At 44.5% G+C, this 20,413-nt stretch overlaps 2 protein-coding genes across 2 annotated transcripts; one reads left to right on the forward strand and one right to left on the reverse strand.

Annotated features, from left to right (window-relative positions):
* The first annotated feature begins 323 nt into the window (after positions 1 to 323).
* emp2 (epithelial membrane protein 2) lies at positions 324 to 14,280 on the forward strand. The gene is made up of 5 exons (XM_030376438.1): positions 324 to 483; positions 7,251 to 7,507; positions 7,947 to 8,055; positions 8,361 to 8,501; positions 10,706 to 14,280. Exons 2-5 carry the CDS (start codon positions 7,430 to 7,432, stop codon positions 10,873 to 10,875), a joined length of 498 nt encoding a protein of 165 aa, XP_030232298.1. The 5' UTR covers positions 324 to 483; positions 7,251 to 7,429; the 3' UTR covers positions 10,876 to 14,280.
* Positions 14,281 to 14,627: 347 nt separating this feature from the next.
* lin7b (lin-7 homolog B (C. elegans)) lies at positions 14,628 to 20,407 on the reverse strand. Its single transcript, XM_030376339.1, has 6 exons — positions 19,679 to 20,407; positions 18,713 to 18,831; positions 16,991 to 17,062; positions 16,598 to 16,807; positions 15,891 to 16,054; positions 14,628 to 15,365 (listed from the first exon to the last, which is right to left on the reverse strand). Exons 1-6 carry the CDS (start codon positions 19,752 to 19,754, stop codon positions 15,344 to 15,346), a joined length of 663 nt encoding a protein of 220 aa, XP_030232199.1. The 5' UTR covers positions 19,755 to 20,407; the 3' UTR covers positions 14,628 to 15,343.
* Positions 20,408 to 20,413: the final 6 nt, after the last annotated feature.

The following is a 20,413-nucleotide window of genomic DNA, read 5'->3' on the forward strand; positions in this document are numbered from 1 at the left end:
ATTTTCTTAATTATTTTTTAATTTCATAGTCCAACGATTCCTTCTTTACGTTTCTTTACTCCTCTTCAGGATTAACATTTTCATTCGCGGCCGGGGTTAATTAAAATACTCTCGTGTCCTGGAGTTTAAATAATGGTTCGCTGCTTTTACACGCTCCCATTATGCCCCTAGTCCGAGTTTAGACTCGGGTCAACATATAGGCCTACTTCTCATGTGTCGACGTTGTCCACACGCACACGCACACACTCACACAAACACGTCTCCTCCCAATATTTAATTTTAAACCACACCCAGAGGCTCGGACAGAGCCGGACGCGCGCGTCCCCGACAAGCTACGAGCAAGCTACTACGAGAATCGCAATTGGCCCTCGGTCACGTTTGGTTTCCTAGTCATTGGAATCGCCGCCGACCTCCTACTCTCTCCCAGTCCCGCTAAAGTCCCCATCACTGCGTTGCTTGGTCTTCCCTCTGGTCAATGAGCGGGTGAGTCGTTATTCTACTTTGTTTTAATGATCTAACCTAGTACTGCATACTTTATTTCTCGTGCAAAGCTTCATGGCATGCGGGACTTTCACGTGCAAAACTTTCATATCAGCACGTCGCCAGCGCTCGCCTACAGCCAGTTAACGGTGTGGAGCGAGTGTTGTTGTCGTCTTTAGTTCTTGCCTCATAACCTATCCTAAGGTGTTGTTGTCGTCTCTTGTCCTTGCCTCCTAACAAATAAGGTGAAAGTATATTTGTTTTATTTATTTTATGGGTCGCTGGAGGGGCGTTCTTTTCAAGTCGCGCTCGACTTACTATACCATACTATTCTACTATACTATTCTACCTTCCTGTCAATGCTTTTTACAGCGCGCGTGTGCGTGTGTGTGCGAGCGTGCGTGCCTGAATATGAGAGAGAGAGAGAGAGAGAGAGAGAGAGAGAGAGAGAGAGAGAGAGAGAGAGAGAGAGAGAGAGAGAGAGAGAGAGAGAGAGAGAGAGAGAGAGAGAGAGAGAGAGAGAGAGAGAGAGAGATTATTTCGATGTTATCACGTACGCCTACAGATATTAGGATATTATCACAAATAAAACACACGAAAGGCCTACCCATGGTGCCCCAACAGCTTGGGAAACGCTCCATGCCGTCTTTTGGAAAGTTATGCGAGCACTTCAGCCAACGTGGTTTACGAGGTATATGTTTTTTAGTATGGCGCCCCCCTGCGTTGTAAATTGGAACCCATAACACAGAAGGACGCAGAGAAAAGATTAATGTCTGAATTTATCACTTGGTTCAAAGGACACAGAGAAAGCTTCATTTCTGAATTGATTGATTAATTTGCCATCTAAGTCCCGATCATGTTATTGATGCTATAGATTCCACTCGGCAAATGAGACTTTGTAAAACCCAAACAAACATATTTATGACACGAAAAAGCCACATTTTTGATACTTTTCCATCTTAGCGTAGGCTGACTGAGCCATAAGCATTAGATTGAAACATCACATTTATGCCCCATTTTAGGCAATATCTTTTACATATTATTATAATACAGATTATTTGTATTAGTTATTAACGATGATTGATATGGTTATGTCACACATTACCACGACAACCAGTGGAAAATTTACAAAAGCCTCCGAGTGCACACAAACAAACACACACACACACGTCACACACACACAACAATTGCATGTCATTCTGTATTCCAAGAATGTACATTTCCTTCTCCTTCACAATGTGTGCAGTGTGATGTGAACGTCCATAACCTCATTACACCTCGGCATGGCTAAAAGATGGCCCGACGTAGGCCACAAGGACTCAGTGTTGGACGGCTCCAATGCAAACATGTGCTGATGACAGACAGAATGTGGTGCATGCACAGTGGAGACAGAGGACGTCTTGCTGTGCTGCACGTAACCACAATGTCAGCCCCACTCTGTCTCCAGGACTAAATTAAAGTCTCACGGATGAAATCAACGTACGATTCGTTAAGATCATCATCATTTTTAATTTATTTTATTAGTTATCCTCAGGGTATTTAAATTGACAAAGACATTTGTTTAAAGTTGTGTCTCTTCTTAGAATGTGGTTAGGGTTAGTGTTAGGGTTAGGGTTAGGTTCAGGGTTCTGCAGTGAACCAAACCCACGACGAGAAACTGGTCCCCAAACACCAATGGTCAGATTGTAGGTTTCAAGTTCCACCCAAACAAAACAGCACCCACCTCTTTGTTGTTCCAGCCCCTCCGTCAACCCCCTCCTCACAGCCTTTGTGCAGCCACGTTGAGGGCTATTGTGGTGGAGGAACATCACAGAGCCATCAGGTTTGAGGACCTCCTGGAGGTGCTTCCTTTCAAGCCACACCCCCAGGAACTCTCATGTAACCTTCATGTATAAACGTGTAGGGACGGAGACCGAACTGTGACGACCGATGAGATGATGAGCGGGAAGGCCACTGACATTAGTTTTCAACACTTTGGATTGTGGAGGTCTGGTTTTACAGAACCAAGAACCGTGGAACATCTCATGGTCCTTGATAGATAGTGGTGCACCAAACCGTTACTCAATCCGTTGTTGATGCATTCGAAATGAAATGATTTAACACACAAGAAAGATTAATTGAAAAGCAACCGCAACACTGCAGGTTTTCATATTTAATAATTATAGTACTAACAGATCTGAGCATGACATATTGTCGGTTGGTTTCTTGGTGGCCTCCGGGGAAGATACTTCCCATTGAAGCTCCTGAACTCTGGGACCCCTCGCTCTGTCCCCAATCTAGGAAATTGCCTCTCTGTTTCTGGCTTTGAGCCACAAACGGCTAAATCACCAGTGGACCCCCTGCGGTTTGCAAATCTGCTGAAGTAGTTACCAAATTAAATTCCACGTCCTTCATCATTCTCTCAACATTCTTCCTCTCATTTAGGAAAGTGGAATTGCCAGACATCATGTTTTTCAGAGATGTGTCTCACGCTTTTATTGTGGAGTTACTGGGAGCACTGAAATAGTTGCACTGTTGTGGTAACAACGCAGCACCCAAAACCCGGTGCGTGTGCGTGTCTGTGTCTGTGTCTGTGTGTGTGTGTGTGTGTGTGTGTGCGCGCGTGCGTGCGTGCATGCGTGTGTGTGTACCAGTGACCACACAGCTTCCCGGTTGTGTGGTCACTGGCCTAGCTCCAGGATAAGCTCTGTTATTTGTGTTTTATGTAAAAATAAGACAGGGGACCGTTGTTGTTGTGTATACACAGACTCGCACGCACACAAACAGGCCCCCCAAACACAAATAAAAACTGTATTTGAAACTGCCCCGTTGGTTGGTGTGGTTCTTCTGTATACGTCTGTGATAAGTAAGTAATTAACATTATGTTTAACAAACTGTCCCAAAAGAACCAAACGGTCCGATGGATACGGAACAGACTGCACTCTGTACGTGTGAGGTGTGTTTAGGAGCAGGGAGACGTTGTGTGACTGGTATGGCAGCTAGCTAGCAGTAAATGCATGTCAAAGGTGCCTTGCTATGCTCGTCCCCATCTCCTTACATAGACGGACCCCGACAGCCTTCTGCCCCGCAGGGAGACAGCGGCACGTGTTGAGCTGCTTGTAACCTGTGGCTGTTTCTGTTTCTTCCCCCACAGGCTGAGTGTCGGTCTGTAAACTATGTTAATGTATCTCACAATGACCTGTGACCGAAGCACAAAAGGGGACAAATCTGAAGCTGACTTTTTTGAGATAGAGGGGGGGGGGGAAGAGAGAGAGAGAGAGAGAGAGAGAGAGAGAGAGAGAGAGAGAAAAAAAAGAGAGAGAAAGAGAGTGAAAGAGAGAAAGAGATAGTGTGAGATAGAAAGATATGGGAGTAGAATGAGACTAAGAGGCCCAGAGACTCTGTGGCTTTGTGTTTTATGAAAAGAGAAAAAAATAGACATTAAGTCAGCATTTTTCACACACAAACACACACACACACACACACACACACACACACACACACACAGTTAATTTGCACAGTTAGCCAGCCACCCCCCCTCCTCCTCCATCATAAGGCTGAGTGGAGAAGAGGCATGCCTGTTGTCTGTCTGTCTGTCTGACACGCCAACGATTGCTGTGCCAAAATGTGGAGGCTAGATAGCCCACGATGCTAAATGACCATCGGTTCGGACAGTCGATCTGCCATAACAAGCCTTCCCACGTCATTCCAACTACCGAACTACAACCCCTTGTTTGTTCGATATTTGCTGCCAAATGGATATACTTGTGTATTTGGAGCTGTGATTCGGCGCCACTATGAGTGTTTCTCCCACTCATCATTATTCATCTGTCTATCGCCCTCGCACACACACAAACACAAACACACACAGTATGCACCTTTTTTTCAGACATTTCCCTCTGTCTCGCTCCCTAGCATCGTGAACCATTGTTCTGGCAGACGTTTGTAGTGGTGTGAATTTGTTTGTGGTCAAAGCCAGTGAATACTGGTTTGTGTGTGTGGTGAGTTCTCTCTTTTCTTCTGTAGACCGTCTAAATGAAGAAATGCTTTTGGGGACAGACTGCAGTTCCGAGGCAGACCTCTAGGTCTAGTTGTGAAGCCTCGTGGCCCACGCTCTCACTATGGTCGGCCCTAAACTTTTCCAAATGCTACAAACCATGTCATAGTTTATAAAAAGAAAAACGGAGAATATAACATAGGAAACAAGGCTGTGGTCCAAATTGCTTTCCTTAGCATACAACCGCCTCCGTACTATCTTAACCACATTCTTAGTACATCTTTAAATGTTTTTGGGCTAGTTGCACCCAACAGAATCACTTCGGGTGACAGCGGTGTGTTCCATGGTGGCGTTCATGTGTTCAAAGTCGACCTCAGAGATGACTGAGACTTGGCGGTTGTTGTCCCGGCCACTCGGACAGCGTGGTCTACGGCTCTGCAGGGTTACAGGAGGGTTCTTCACACGTTAAACACCTGGCTAACCGGCGGGACGCTGTAACAGTGAATCTGAATCAGTCGTCACATCTGTCCATTCACTCATGAGTGCTGCGTGCTAATGAATCAACAAATCAACGACTTTTATAAAGTGTAGTTTACAAGTGTTAGTATTATTTGCTTTTTATGTGCTTTTTCAATATGAAACTTTTCCAGACCGTTGCAGATCCACCTAACACGCACACCAACACAGACACGCACACACACGCACACACACACACACTCACACTCACACACACAGAATCACACACAAACAGACACACACACACACTCAAACACGCACACACACACACAAAAAAAACACACATGCTCCAGGGATGCACATACTTCCCAAAGACTGTTGAACACACAGCTTCCTGTCTGAAGGGCAAAGTGGTTTTTATGTTTTTACTGGGACTCCCGTTTGGCGCAGAGGCCTAATTCCTGCTGTCTGGTTCTGTGTGTGTGTGTGTGTGTGTGTGTGTGTGTGTGTGTGTGTGTGTGTGTGCGTGCGTGCGTGCGTGCGTGCGTGCGTGCGTGCGCGCGCATGTGTGTGTGTGTGCGCGCATGTCTGCATGGGTGTGTGTTTGTGTGTGTGTGTGCGTGTGTGACTGTGTGTGTGTGTGCGCCTGCGTTTGTGGCTGTGTGGCTGATAGCAGGCATGTTGGCTGTGAACCTCTTTCCTGCTATTGCCTACTCAGCGTCCACAGGAGCTTGCGGGCGGTTGGAGCGGGCGGTATGTGTGTTGATAGTGCCCGGGTCAAACGCACCACTCCAACTCAAATCATTTCTATCTGAATGTTTATTCATTCATTCATAATTTTCCCATGTGTCTAAGCCTCACTAGACAACACACAGCGTGCGGATGTAGACTCATGGAATGATCTGGAAACGGTTATATCTGTTATAAGAGATTTCTGTGTTGCAACATCAACTCTGTCGGGTCAACGGTCTGAATTTGGTCCAAATCTTTTGGGGGAACAGAGTTGATGTTGCCGGAGGCCAGACAGAAGCAGACTCGGGTATGAAGCAGTAAGCTGTTCTCATCTGTTGGAAAAAAGCCAAGTTTCTTTTTTAATAAACACAAAATAATGTGCCACACTCCCTCTCATTAGTAGGTGAACTGATTTAATCAAACAAGGGTTGAACGGAGTCCTTTTTGTTCCTGTGGAGATGCCGCATGCTAATGCTAGTTAGTCATGACAGTTAAAGTGCTGAAAGGTTACCTTAACTCTACATCACCATCAAAATCCTCCAAACAATCTGAACACAGTAGTCTGTATCGATGTTAGGCTCTGTGTAACACGCAATGACCCATCCCAGAGTGTTGAGCAAGAGGCAACCAAATGTTGAGCAAAATATTCACATCACATGAGTCAATAGGAGTGACACACAATGCCTGTTTCAAGTATATTTCAGGAATTTTGTTTGGCCTGTGTCCCGGTAAACAACTTTGTGAAACACCGTGATGCTGTTCGATGATACTTTTACTGAGACTGAGATCTTGTGATATCACAGCAGATTTATGATACAAAATCAATCGTCCTATTTCCATTCAAGCTTTATGCATTGTATTCTCTATAATTATTGTCAGGTTGGTATAGGCGCATGCGGCCATTTTGATTCACATGCACCAAAGGACTGTTTACTCTATGCCAAAGACTCTGAAGTGTAACAACCGTACCATTTATGTTGGTTTGCTTTTCTAAGAGGTAAATAAAGACCTCTTCAGATCTTTCATCGAGTCCTAGTCTAGACAAAGGCTTATATAGTAAATATTGTATCGCTTGCGGGAAACACACACACACACACACACACACACACACACACACACACACACACACACACACACACACACACACACATATAAACTTCAACATAAACACATAACATACAGTGTAGCTTAAATGTGACATTAATTGGAGTCAAAACTTTGAGAATATAAATATTTAGGGGGCCTATGTCATTATACTGCCATTTTCAATGTTTTGTTTGGGAATATTTGGCTAATTGGTTGCAGACGGGCCAGCTGGCCGGCTTCAGACTAAACAGGCCATGCCTTTAAAACATCTCCGTCCCCCTACTTACAACACTAAACCCATCTAGGGGTCAGGGGACAAACATCACATTACAAACCCACACACACAGATGGCATAGAGTGTATTGACTCCATTTGGGATGCAGATCATTAAGCAGCAAACGTGATAAAGGCACGAATGAGTAGAGACTCCCACACCCTTGACTGCCACTGTCCAGTATTAGTACCGTCTAGCACGTTTACACCCGTACGTGTGTGTTAAAACATGCTCCTCTCTCCACAGATCTCCACAGTCACAGGAACAAGCCTTGTTGTCCGCCTGCACGACCACCAACAAGGCGAGCGCTTCATAAAACAGCCAGCTCTCCTCTCGATCCAGGAGGAGGTAGTCCCCGGGGAAGACAATCCAGACGTCAAGCAGTCAAGAAACAGTCGTCCGGCTAGAGCGAGAACCGAGAAGCCATGTTGATCGTCCTAGCCCTGATCATCGTGTTCCATCTGGCCTCAGCTGCCCTGCTGTTTGCCGCCACCATATACAACGTGAGTGCGACTCAAGAGACCCCGGATGAGACAGAGAGGATCCTGGGAAATGTAGTGTCTTGTGTGTGTGTCATTGGCTCCGTGTTCGGGAGTTGATGTGGGTTTAATATGCTGCCCCCTGAAGGTTCGACCTGAATGCCGTAGCTCATCGGGCCATGGAAACATGTTCCAAACTTAACGAATTGGTTTGTTTGAGTCAAGTTTCACGATACGTTAATGAAGAAAGAACATTTGTTTTACCTGCCAGAACCCAGCCGCTAAACAGCTACAAACATAGCAATAGTTACACTTTCACTAGATAGCTAAGACTGACCGATTTGTCTCTTTCTCTATGTGTGTGTGTGTGTGTGTGTGTGTGTGTGTGTGTGTGTGTGTGTGTGTGTGTGTGTGTGTGTGTGTGTGTGTGTGTGTGTGTGTGTGTGTGTGTGTGTTTCTCCAGTCATGGTGGGTGGTCTCTACCTCCACTGAAAACGTGTACTACTCAGACCTGTGGTTCACCTGCAATGAGACGTGCTACTCCGTGGCCAAGAGCCACACTGCAGACGCAGGTAACCATCTGATTGGGGGGGGGGTGTGCGTGTGCGTGTGTGCGTGTGATATCACCCCTTTAACACTGTAGCCCCGCCCCTTTAACACTGTAGAACCACCCCTTTATCGCTGTAGCCCCACCCCTTTAACCCTGTAGCCCCACCCCTCTATCGCTGTTGCCCCACCCCTTTAACCATGTAGCCCCGCCCCTTTGACCATGTAGCCCCGCCCCTTTAACCCTGTAGCCCCGCCCCTTTATCGCTGTAGCCCCACCCCTTTAACGCTGTAGCCCCGCCCCTCACAGCCCATGCTCTGCCCCCCCCAGCCTACCTGCAGACGGTGCAGGCCACCATGATCCTGTCCACCATCCTGTGCTGCATGGCCTTCTTCGTCTTCATCCTGCAGCTCTTCAGGCTGCGGCAGGGCGAGCGCTTTGTCTTCACAGCCATCATTCAGCTGCTGGCCTGTAAGTCGACGCCCACCGCGCTGCTCAAACACCCTCACCTGGGGGCCGGTAGGTCCACACACGGGCACACCTGCAGACGTGCACACGGACAGATGGAGTTCAGTGTGAACATTGGCCTGCATTGGGTGCGTAGGGTAAACCATCGGGTCGCACATATTAGGAGATGATACCGCACTGTGTTTGAGTTAAACATGACCGCTGTGTATAGTGTTAGATAACAGCCAATAGTATCTTTAAGTATATTTCTATTTTGTATACTGTACTACAATAGCTTGAAGTCAACAATACCAAATGTTTCATGAAAATGTATTCTGCATTTACGGGATGCAATTGTCACGACCCCACTGGTGTCTAGGGGAAACCGGCTCTCTGTCTAGGCAGGAGTCGAGACACATACGTGGTATAACCACAGCTGGTAGGCAACTAGCTTCCGGGGACGACGCTGAATTTGGCATCCGATTCGCAGCATCCGATTCGGCTTGAAAACCACTTAGAATCTTCAAATCGGTCCTGATTGAAAACCACTACACCTATACTCTTCAAATCTGGACTACATTATCACAGTCTGGCTATACATTATGTAAAACATAGTTTCAGATTTTTGAAACCTTTACCCTATTTGTGAAAATGCAATGCGGTCTGGACCCCTAAATGAGCCTGTATTGCATTTTCACAAATAGGGTAAAGGTTTCACAAATCTGAAAATATGTTTTACATAATATATAGTCTCACTGTGATAATTTAGTCCAGATTTGAAGAGTCTAGGTGTAGTGGTTTTTAATCAGGATCAGTTCTAATGCGGTCTGGACCCCTAAAAAGCATTAAAATGTGCCTTTATTGCATTTTCACAAATAGGGTAAAGGTTTCACAAATCTGAAACTATGTTTTACATAATGTATGGCCTCACTGTGATAATTTAGTCCAGATTTGAAGAGTCTAGGTGTAGTGGTTTTCAATCAGGACCCGTTCTAATGCAGTCTGGACCCCTAAAAAGCATTACAATGAGCCTGTATTGCATTTTCACAAATAGAAAAAAGGTTTCACAAATCTGTAACTATGTTTTATATAATGTATAGCCTCACTGTGAAAATTTAGTCCAGATTTGAAGAGTCTAGGTGTAGTGGTTTTCAATCAGGACCGATTTAAAGTGGACCAGCTGCCGAATCGGATGCTGCGAATCGGATGCCAACTTCAGCGTCGTCTTCCGGGGCACGTGTGTAGGGACTCACCTGGGTTCCTGGTGAGCGCTGGTCCTTCTCTCTCTTGCTATGGAGATAGCCCAAGCGTTGTGGTGAACGGTAGCTGTCTCGTTCAGTTATGGTTTACATGTTTAGACAAACACTCGACAAACCAAGACGGTGAAGGGGCGGTCACGTTCCCCCGTTGGACTCCTTAGCTCTGGTGTGTACTGGCGTCTGGGTGAATGGCTTTACAAAGTCTTATCCTGCCGGGACCGTAACCACTGGCCACCATGCTGTGTGTATCCACCATCTTGGATCCCCCAGGTGACCACAATCAACCAATCAAGGGAGCCACTCCCACCGTTACCATGACCACCAGTTACCAACCAGCTTAACCTTACCCAACAGTAGGATCGTGACACAATTATGCTTGCTACTTTCGTTACTTTCTGTAAAGATATGATAAGATGGCATTTTATTAATCCCAGATGGGAAAAGTAGGCGCCACAGGAGAAGGTATCGGACAGAGGCTGAAGCGGCCCTCGTTGTTCAGATATAAGCAAAAGATCTCAGCATCACATCCGATGAAGGCACGGAGAACAGAGCAGACATCCCCCCAGAGAACGGGAACCACTTCTGTACAAATGTACTCCGCTTTGGTTAGAAGCGTCTGCTAAACGCCCTAAACGTGAGGGTGTGAGGTGACCCTGAGCAAGGCACCCAACCCTAACCGCTCCTGTCGCTGAGCATTGCTGACTCCAACGTCGGCGTGTGAACATGTGCATGAATCGGTGAACGTCAGGCAAGATCGTAACGCGCTTTGGATCAAAGCGCTTTATAAAGGCTATCCATTGACGTGACCCCTACTCATCCTCCTCCTCCTCTCCTCTCCTCCTCCTCCTCTTCCTCCTCCTCCTCTTCCTCCTCCTCCTCCTCCTCCTCCTCCTCCTCCTCCTCCTCCTCCTCCTCCTTCTTCCTCCTCCCCCCTCCTCCTCCTCCTCCTCCTCCTCCTCTGGGCGGCAGCTGTCTGCGTGATGGTGGCGGCGTCTGTGTACACGGCGCAGAAGGACAGCTTCCATGAGCCGAAGCTGCGGGCAGGCACCTACAGCTCCTCCTTCTACCTGGCCTGGGCCAGCTTCCCCATGACCCTGCTGAGCGGCATCATGTACCTGGTACTCCGCAAGCGCAAATAAGGACCGGCCCTGCCCCGACAGAGCGCCAGAGAGCTGTACCACCATCGCTGAAGGTCAGAGGGGAGCTCAGGCTGCTGCTTTTGGACCACGCCAACTCTCAAAGCGGGGTGTGCAGCCGGGTCTCTGGTGTCGTCTGAGGTTGTCATGCAGGAAGGGGTCTTAGTAGGGTTAATCAAGTGTCGGCTTGTTGGTGAAACAATGGCTTTGGCTGGCATGCTCTACTCTATCTAAATAGAAGGTATGGTATGGTAGGCTCCCTCTAGCTTTTAGATATATATATATATACATACATATATATATATATATAGATATTTAACTCAATGGGCAAAAGTTAGGCTGCTGTTGTGTGTCAAGTTACTCATCAGGATGTTCTGCATCGTGCATCAAACACACAAACACTTACACGCACATGCAGACACGGAGTGCCGGTATAGAGAAACACTACGGCCACATGCATTGAACTCCCCTCAATTCCACTCACCATGAATCTCACTGCAATAGAGCATCACTATAGCGTGTACTGCTACAACACTGAGGTCACACTTATCGCATTCCCGTTACTAAACCAAACCAATCAAAGCCTAGGAATTATTTTGGAATATTTTGAGATGCAGACGTCTCACACAAACAGGTAAGGACTTAGTAACGTGCTACAGCTAGTGTTCAAGGAAATCGATCTGTACATATTTGCTTTGTGTGTATAATAGAAGTTAGTACTACAACTGCTTTGCATAATATGAATAGGAAGAATGTATGGAGTTAGAATCATGCCAAAACCCCACACACACGCAAAACGTGTTTTGCTCACGCATAACGATTCACACGCACACAAAACGTGTTTTACTCACGCACAATGATTCACACGCACACAAAACGTGTTTTACTCACGCACAATGATTCATCGGAATGCATTCCGATCCACGCGCAGCTTTCGTGTTCCGTACTTGTAGAATTGTTTTGTGTACTTGAAGGATTTTTTTTTGTACTTTGTGTAAAACATACTGTATTTGTTTCTGAAGCAAAATGCATTAGTTTGTGAATGATGTTTTGAATTTGCAAACCACACTGAGCGTGTGTGTGAATCATTGTGCGTGAGTAAAACACGTTTTGAGTGCGTGTGAATCGTTATGTGTGAGTACACGCAAAACACGTTTTGCGTGTGTGCGGGGTTTTGGCATGATTCTAACTCCATCAGAATGTGTGCACACCTGTGTACATACACACAATCGAGGTATAATAGAGGTTTGGTGTGAAGACCGATGTAGGATTATCTTATTATATTTCTATATTTTTGTTATGTAACTGACTCTTGTGTTCTAATGATGGGAAGGAACCAATTATGTGCTGTGACTTTTTACGTTTTCTTTTTGAGGTGTGCATAGGAAAAAAACACACTGCACACTTTTATATTATGAAAAGATATGAAAATGGGATAGCTATTTATTTGTTTCAAACCACTAGAGCATAAAAGCAATTAAATATTCAGATTGTCGGATTGAAGTCCAGCGAAACATGTTAGATCAAATGTTTTTTCCATTTTCTTTTGCTTTGCTATTTTCTTACCTGTCATTCTCCAATGCTAAAGTGAAGCTCCAAAACACCACCTTCTACCTGTGGCTTCCCTGGACAGACCAAGGGCATTTATTAGAGCCAAGCCTGACGTAGGCATAGGCCCATGTTCAATGGCAGGTAACATTCAGCCTGGTATTAACTTGAGATCTAGACTGGATCACCCTTTTCTTCCCATTAATCATCAAAATGCTTTATGAGGAATCCTAATTTATTAAGATAATTTTTGATAATATCTTAAGGATTTTTTGGATTAACAAGTTAGGCCAATTTAACATCAGTACTGGAATGATGTAAGCAACATACTGGAGCGCCTAGGTGTTGTGCTTGTGTGTGTGTTTCAGCATTTTGGCCCAAGATTATAATATACAGATGTACGGATAGATAGATAGATAGATACAACTTTATTAATCCCCCGGAGGGGAAATTCCTTTGTTACAGCAAAGAAGCAGCATTAACATCACAGTGATTCTATTTAACCTTTTTTTTCACTATTAATAAAATATGTTTTGCTTATGGTGAAAGAATTGGAGTAGGGGGGACTCAAAGAATACAAGGGGAACATAATTTCCATCTGTAGTGTTGAAAATGTCTTAGGTCAATTTATTTAGTGATTTGATTTGATTTTGTTTTGTGTTTAGCGCTGTGCCTTTTAAATATTTGTCTTGGTCAATGAAGTATTAATTACAACACGTTCGGTTTGCTTCAACCAAGAAAGTTGTTTTCATGTTTTACCGTGAATACAATCTGTGACTGTACAATACAAAACTCGACCAGAGAGAAACACTGTTCTGTGAGTTTGGTGGTTTGTATGCGTGTGTTTGGCCTACATATCATATTTGTACCTGTATGTTTTCAATTCTTTCAATAGTTCTTCTGAGGGGGATCAAACATTGGACATTTACTTAAGACGTCGCACACGTGTACACGTCCTTCTTGTAATGTTTTCATTGAACTGAAGTATTGTTTGGCTGTCTAAAATCAATATATGTATTTTAAATTGAAAGCATATCTTCAAAGGCTAAAACAGTGGGATGGTTTTGATAAGAGGACAAGAATGTCCGTGCTATAGCCTGCAACATTAAACATATCTGTTGTGTAAATGTTTTCAGTTTTCCCTAATTAAGTAGAGGCCTACCAAACGAGCTACTGGGCACAACTCTTGTTGAGCTCAATACATTTATTTTGCAAAACAAACTGGATATGTAACCCTGTGTGATCATTTCACTATATTGAATAAAATGGATATCACTGGATTGACAACACTGATGTTCCCTCTGCTATAATAACGCGAGCTGCTGTTGTTGAGCTTGGAGCTAAATGAAGATTGTTCATCGGACGCCGGTAGGGGGAGGCACAACGGTTATTTTTGTGACAAGCATTTTGTTATTTTTTAATAGGCCTGACTTATTTTCGTCTTCGAGACTAGATCGAAAGTTTCTCCTTTATTGTATAACATTTGTCCGTGCATTGAATACAATTGCCTCTACACATATATTTCCCTAATATATGTCTCGTTTTAATGTGAGCAACATTTGAACACGCTCAGGATACAAAATGATGTCCAAACGATGATGACTTGAAACATATCGACCAAAGAAAAGGACAATTCAGATGGTTTAGTTCAGGTGGGCAATAAATGATCTGTCCAAAGCGGACTCCGATAATAATCTCGTTGTTTTCCCAATGTCCATCTAGTGGCCGCTTCTCTATTTTACACAACTGTGCTATCCGTGGTGCTGAAACACTGCTCCAAAGAGAACGTCTCTTCAAGAATACTTATCAAACCGTTCCTACAGCGTTGACAAACCCAATAAAGAATGGTTTATTAATGATTCAATTGTTTGTGATAGTGTCTATTGAGCTACACATTTACACTGATGCACTATTTTTAATTGGTGAACTTGTGTCACCTGAATACATGACATCGACTAGTTCACAGTCCAACCCCTGCACATATAGCAGTGTAGCCAACAACAAAACAATCCATTCTACTCACTGTTGAACAGAACAGTATTTATGTTGATCAATGTATTTAAATTATAAATATTTATCTCCCCATAGGTTTAAAGTCGTTTGCATAATTGTTCACAATTATTTAATTCATACATAAATCTCAATGTAGCTCATTGAATGTACTTTGATTTAAAAATAAATAGATAATATAAAGCAAAGGCCTTCACTAAAGTTCAATCTTCATATATTTTATTCCATGAATAAATAACAACAATAAATAAAATAATAAATAAATAAAGACATTTCAAATACCTAATACTTAGTACAAATAGCATATATACTGTGTACATCACTCCATCCAGCTCCTGGTTCGCCCTGTGTGTAGTGGGTTCATCTAAAAAGGTTGTGGCTCCACAAACAAACTATATTAAGGTCACAACGAGGGCTGCTGCTGCTGTCCTTCAACCCATCCCCCCCGACAGCATAACATCATCACGTCACATCAGGACACCACCCCCTATGGGACACAGCCACACACACACACACACGCACACACACACGTGCATGTGTGCACACGCACAGAGACACACGCAGGCACACACACAAATGTTTGCAGACACGCCAAAACACAAAAACACACATATACACGCACACACTTATAGGAATAAATCCCTTCCCTCCAATAGGATATAGGCATACAATTGGAAGGAAGAAAATCTCAGTTGAACAAAATGAGCTCCATAAAGGATCTAGGTAAGAGGTGAGGAGGGAGGGACTAACGCACACAACACCTACACACGTATTCTTCAATGGAAATAGTTAATACGTCGTGGTTGGCTACTTTGGTAGTTGTTTGTATTTTTTCTATCTCCGTCCTTGCTAAAGTCTAGACACCCATGGGAGAGATGAGCGGGTTGGGAGGGGGGGTCAACGGAGGGCGTGGTTAACCTCGAGACTCCAACGATCTGTTTAGGAAAGGAACAAACGGCAGAAGTGCCCTGGGTTGAAACATCTGTGATGTACCGGCATGTTTGATCTAATGCAACGTGCTATGGCTGTTTGCATACAGACACACAAGATAAAACCTTTTAAACATTTCAAATATATATAGCAGTACATAACAGTCAACTGAATACATAAAAAAAAAACATGCAGACGAATGCAGACGCAATTAAAACCAAAAACACTGATTAAATAAAGAAAATTCATCAATAGAAAAATAATAAATACATACAAACCTATAGAAATGCTCACGTTTGGAAAATATGTGTTTCTTTTAATAGATTTCAAAAGAAAAAACGGATGAGAAATGACTTAACCTAAATATAGTCATACATGCTATGCACACACACACACACACACACACACACACACACACACACACACACACACACACACACACACACACACACACACACACACACACACACACACACACACACACGCTTTTCCGAAGGGCAGTGCGAACGAAACAGAATCAGGAGCCTCACGAGTAGCTGGTGTGCTGCTGGCGTCGTCGGGCGCTGCGCATCTTCTCGAAGCGCGCCTCCATCTCCTCCAGCACCTTGGGCGTGTAGCGCACCACCAGCTTCACCGAGCCCTGGGCCGCCTTCAGCAGCTCCACCGCCTTCTCGTGGTGCTCGCCCTCCACGCTCTGAGGACGACCGCCGCACACGGGAGACAGTGACCTCCAGCTCCGCACAGCAACACAGACTTGGGTATCGGCCGATAAAGAGCATCCTTTTTTATTTTAAAAGCCGTATGCTACAAACCCTGTATGGCTATACCGATACAGCGTTTAGTATTGGGGCTACTGATAGCACTTGTTCGGATTGAAGGGCTCTCTCGCGATGACAGGAATTGGCAGTCGGTTCACTTACTGTCGACAAAATGTAGTAATTGTAAGTCGCTTTGGATAAAACCCTCTGCTTAATAACAAAAATGTAATGTAGATAAATGTACAGAGTATGAATGCTACAGAGCTTCCTATTATCATCTAGTTTGTCTGTAAAATAAAAAAACAAGATTGTACTCTTGTTTGCGCCATTTTAACGCACGCCCAGTAGCTTTCACTTATTTACAGGTATTTCACAAAAACAAATCCAACATGTTTCTAACTCTCATTCCTCGTCCAAAATAGATCGAATTTAATCGAGAATATTGTCCTGAGTAAAAGGAAAGAGGACGCGTGTTTTACCACTCCGTTGACCGAGAGCAGCTGGTCTCCCCTCTTCAGCCCCCCCTGGCGATCGGCCACCCCCCCCGGGATGACCCTGGAGATATAGATGGGGGAGTTCTGCTCCTTGCCCCCCATGATGTTGAAGCCCAGGCCCTCCTCCGTCTTGGGGAGCTCCACCACCCTGGGGTGGGCGTGACCCTCGCTGGCTGCGAAGGCCGCGACTGTGGCCTGAAGTGTGGGGGGGGGGGGCGATAAGAAAATACCCTGTGATGACATCGACAGTGACTAACAGTGTTGCCAGATTGGGCCAGATTTTCAAGTTTGCCGAGTAGCATCTGCTTGCAGCCTGACCCAGTCAAACAAATAAATGAAATAAAAGATTGTATTAAGCCTTAAGTCTGTTATAAATACCTTTGCAGTGGCCTGTGCACGCACCTCGGGCCCCCCTGCTATGTCCAGGGTGTCATAGAGCTGCTCGTAGACCTGCCGTAGAAGAGGATAAATAACAAGACTTTATTGGTCAGTCGATGCGTCAAAAGGACTTTGAGCCATTGGGTCCGGAGGAGGAAAGGAGAGTGGTTAGACACTTGGAATTGGTCTGTGGGTTAACTTGAGGCATGCAAACGTGGACAAGCAGGTTAGAAAGGCCGGTCTCGTGTGTTTGAGTTTTGAATCAAATGAGTTACAACGCTCATCGAAGTGGCATGCTTTAAAGTGAATGAATACGTAGTGGGTGTATTTTTGTGGTTACACTATTTATGAACAGATTTGACTCTTGACCAAGCACTGAAGCTCATTCCCTAAATCTCAAGCCTTAAATAATAATAATAATAAATGTTCAGGTTTTTCCGATAATAAATAAGCAAAGAAACTCAGAATACAACACTATTATACTACAAATTAATGTCATTTTAGAGGGCAGACTCCCTTTTACCTCAAAATAAAAATACGATAAACCAGGTTTATAGGATGTATATGACTAAAGACATCAAAGATCAGGTTAGTGAGCGGGTTAGTCCACAGGTTGATGGGTGCAGGTGGTATTACTACTTGGTTAACAACTGCGACGCAGACACAGATATGTCAACACAGTGCATCAGGGGTGGTGGGGGAGTAGTGGGTGAGAGGTGGCCTGTTCAAGAGCAGGGGTTAGGTCCAGTGTGGGGGTGAGAGGTGGCCTGTTCTAGAGCAGGGGTTAGGTCCAGTGTGGGTGAGAGCAACCTGTTCTAGAGCAGGGGTTAGGTCCAGTGTGGGTGAGAGCAACCTGTTCTAGAGCAGGGGTTAGGTCCAGTGTGGGTGAGAGCAACCTGTTCTAGAGCAGGGGTTAGGTCCAGTGTGGGTGAGAGCAACCTGTTCTAGAGCAGGGGTTAGGTCCAGTGTGGGTGAGAGGCGGCCTGTTCTAGAGCAGGGGTTAGGTCCAGTGTGGGGGCTTCCGGATTAAGATTTAGAGACGATTGACAATTTATATGCATGACAGTGAAAGCGCCATTTTAAATGACCCAAGGAAAAGGCTCTTATCCATTTCCTTGGTATCTGCAAATGCAATCATGTGTTCAGGAAGAAGGGGAGGAGGCCGTCATAGGTGCAGCACCAGTGAGACGGTGGTATGAACTAGTACCTGGTGACATACCTACGCATAGAGAGGCTCAGAGAAGAGCAGCTCCACTGTAAGAGGTTGAAAGATTATACGGTATCAATGCCTATTTTTTTTCATTACATCTGTAGTACATTTGGGAACATTTTGTCAATACATGATATTTTGTGTAATTTCCAAAAACTCCAGGCATGACGGCATTTTCTGTCAACTGTTGGAAAAGGGCAGTTTGTTTGGTTTCATTTGGTTTCATAAAATCTTAGTGAATGGTGGTAACTCTTAATGGTTCATATTCTTTACTCGTTTAAATGGTATATACATAGATAGTAACAATTCAATGTATTGAATATTCTCCATTCTCTGGCAAAACCAGATTTCGCATACCACTCTTTACGGAACCCATTGGCTAAATAAAAACCCTGCTGTGAAGTTCGAACCCGATTTTCAGGCAATATTTATGTCACCAATGTCATGAGCAATTCCTCCTGCACCATCCAACCTTCTAGGGGGCCTTGGGGTAGATTTGTTGGGATCCTCACCTCTCTGATGGCGGCACAGAACTTGCTCTGCAGGACTCTCTGCAGGGCCTGTAGCTTGGGAGGGGGTAGTTCCCCGCTGCGTTGCAGCCGGTCCAGGAGCTCGATCACCCGGCACACGTCTGACATGACGAGCAGAGAACACAAAGTTGATTTGGGAGGACAACGATCATTCAAAGAAACGGTCCCTCAAAAGTCCAGATTTGGATGTTTTCATTGTGACAAAATAAAAGTTCGATATAATGGAATCCATCGAGAATTAGAGATGGGGTGCCAACCTAAAGACAATAATTCTGGATTTATTATGTAACGTTTTGAACACATGCCGGACATACGAACAGTGAAAGGTACAAAACAAAGTCCCACTTCCTAAACCTGAGGCATTGAATCGATTCAGGAATTATATAACAAACGATTAATTTGACTGGCCTGCGATAAACAGAGTTTAACCTAGATTTAATCGGACAGGCTTCCTGTCGTAATGTTAAACTTGCTCACGTTAAGATCTAACGTTACGTCGCACAGGTTAGGATAAATAACACAATCTTGTTTCCATGAATGAAAACGACTAGGGAATGGGATTTCATAGCTCAAAGCATATTCAAGTGAGGAACACAGTGCAGCGTACAAGAGATGAATGTATAACAAAGCCAGGAGATCGCTGTCAGAAGCTAACTAGTGTAGCATGTCAAAGGATTGGAAGGGATTTGAACCGGGCATCCAGAGACGGAGCTCACTGTTCACAGCCTACACACACCAGCAGCAAGCTATGTCGTCTGTTAATACTAATGCAAGGCCAAAACATTGGTTAATAGTAAGAAATGTAAATAGTCAGCGCTGCCTATGGCAGGCTAACCACAGAAGACGTCGCCCTGCACTGCTGCGTAATGTCGCGTTGCTCCAAGACGCACAGATCGGAGCCTTGCTGTAATATTAACATTCTCACGGTACAATCATATATACAGTTACCTCTTTCTAAGCAAAGCGGCTCTGACATCGTAGCCATGTCAGTTTCCTTCCCAGAGTGATAATAGGATGACATCATGTTGAGCTTCTGGTCGGGCGCTGCGGTGAAGCAGGAGGACGATCCAAGACCACTAGATGCGATTAGGAAATCCGGGGTAGGACTTAAACACAGTGGCTACGGTGAAAACGATGTTCGTATGAAACCTCTCAAGAAATCCAATGGGCATAAGTCCAGGTTACAGTGCGTTTGAGGTCTTTCCTGTTGCAGATCATACACGAAAGGTGGTCCGGAATAGCCCAGGCAACGTTTACGCAACCGATTGGTAAAGCCTGATTTTAATTAGCCCGACAGCTCACATTCTGCGTGCCAGTCTTATGCTTCAGGCTTAACAAAATGATGCAACACAAAACCAAAGAGTCGAGAAACATTAGATAAAAAACGTTTATTTTCGAATAAAGAAAATTAACACAATTCCTTTGAGGAGGACGAATTCCTCGATTTAGTCTTATAAAAAGAAACAGTGAAACTCACTCATGACCATGCAGTTCTACATTTGGTGAGGTTATGTACAATTTGCAATTTTGAAGCATTGGGGTCAAATCGATTAAGTTAATCCAATGGGAAATCTCCAGCATCAGATACAGATTAAATTAAGGCAATACCATACAAGGATGGAACATGATGGCATCGTCTTTCCATAATTAACAATATACCATTTTGTCAATTTGTCAATGGGC

Source organism: Gadus morhua, chromosome 2 (assembly GCF_902167405.1).
Source record: "Gadus morhua chromosome 2, gadMor3.0, whole genome shotgun sequence".
In the NCBI taxonomy this organism is placed as follows: domain Eukaryota; kingdom Metazoa; phylum Chordata; class Actinopteri; order Gadiformes; family Gadidae; genus Gadus; species Gadus morhua.

What these genes read in the sequence shown, in the direction of transcription:
- emp2 (XM_030376438.1), top strand. Translation starts at nt 7,430, where the DNA reads ATGTTGATCGTCCTAGCCCTGATCATCGTGTTCCATCTGGCCTCAGCT. An exon ending in TTGCCGCCACCATATACAAC is followed by an intron (nt 7,508 to 7,946) that starts GTGAGTGCGACT and finishes GTGTTTCTCCAG; the next exon opens with TCATGGTGGGTGGTCTCTAC. An exon ending in CATCATTCAGCTGCTGGCCT is followed by an intron (nt 8,502 to 10,705) that starts GTAAGTCGACGC and finishes TCTGGGCGGCAG; the next exon opens with CTGTCTGCGTGATGGTGGCG.
- lin7b (XM_030376339.1), bottom strand. Translation starts at nt 19,754, where the DNA reads ATGATGTCATCCTATTATCACTCTGGGAAGGAAACTGACATGGCTACG. An exon ending in GTGCACAGGCCACTGCAAAG is followed by an intron (nt 16,808 to 16,990) that starts GTATTTATAACA and finishes CCCACACTTCAG; the next exon opens with GCCACAGTCGCGGCCTTCGC. An exon ending in CAGCAGCACACCAGCTACTC is followed by an intron (nt 15,366 to 15,890) that starts GTGAGGCTCCTG and finishes TTTCCTAAACAG; the next exon opens with ATCGTTGGAGTCTCGAGGTT.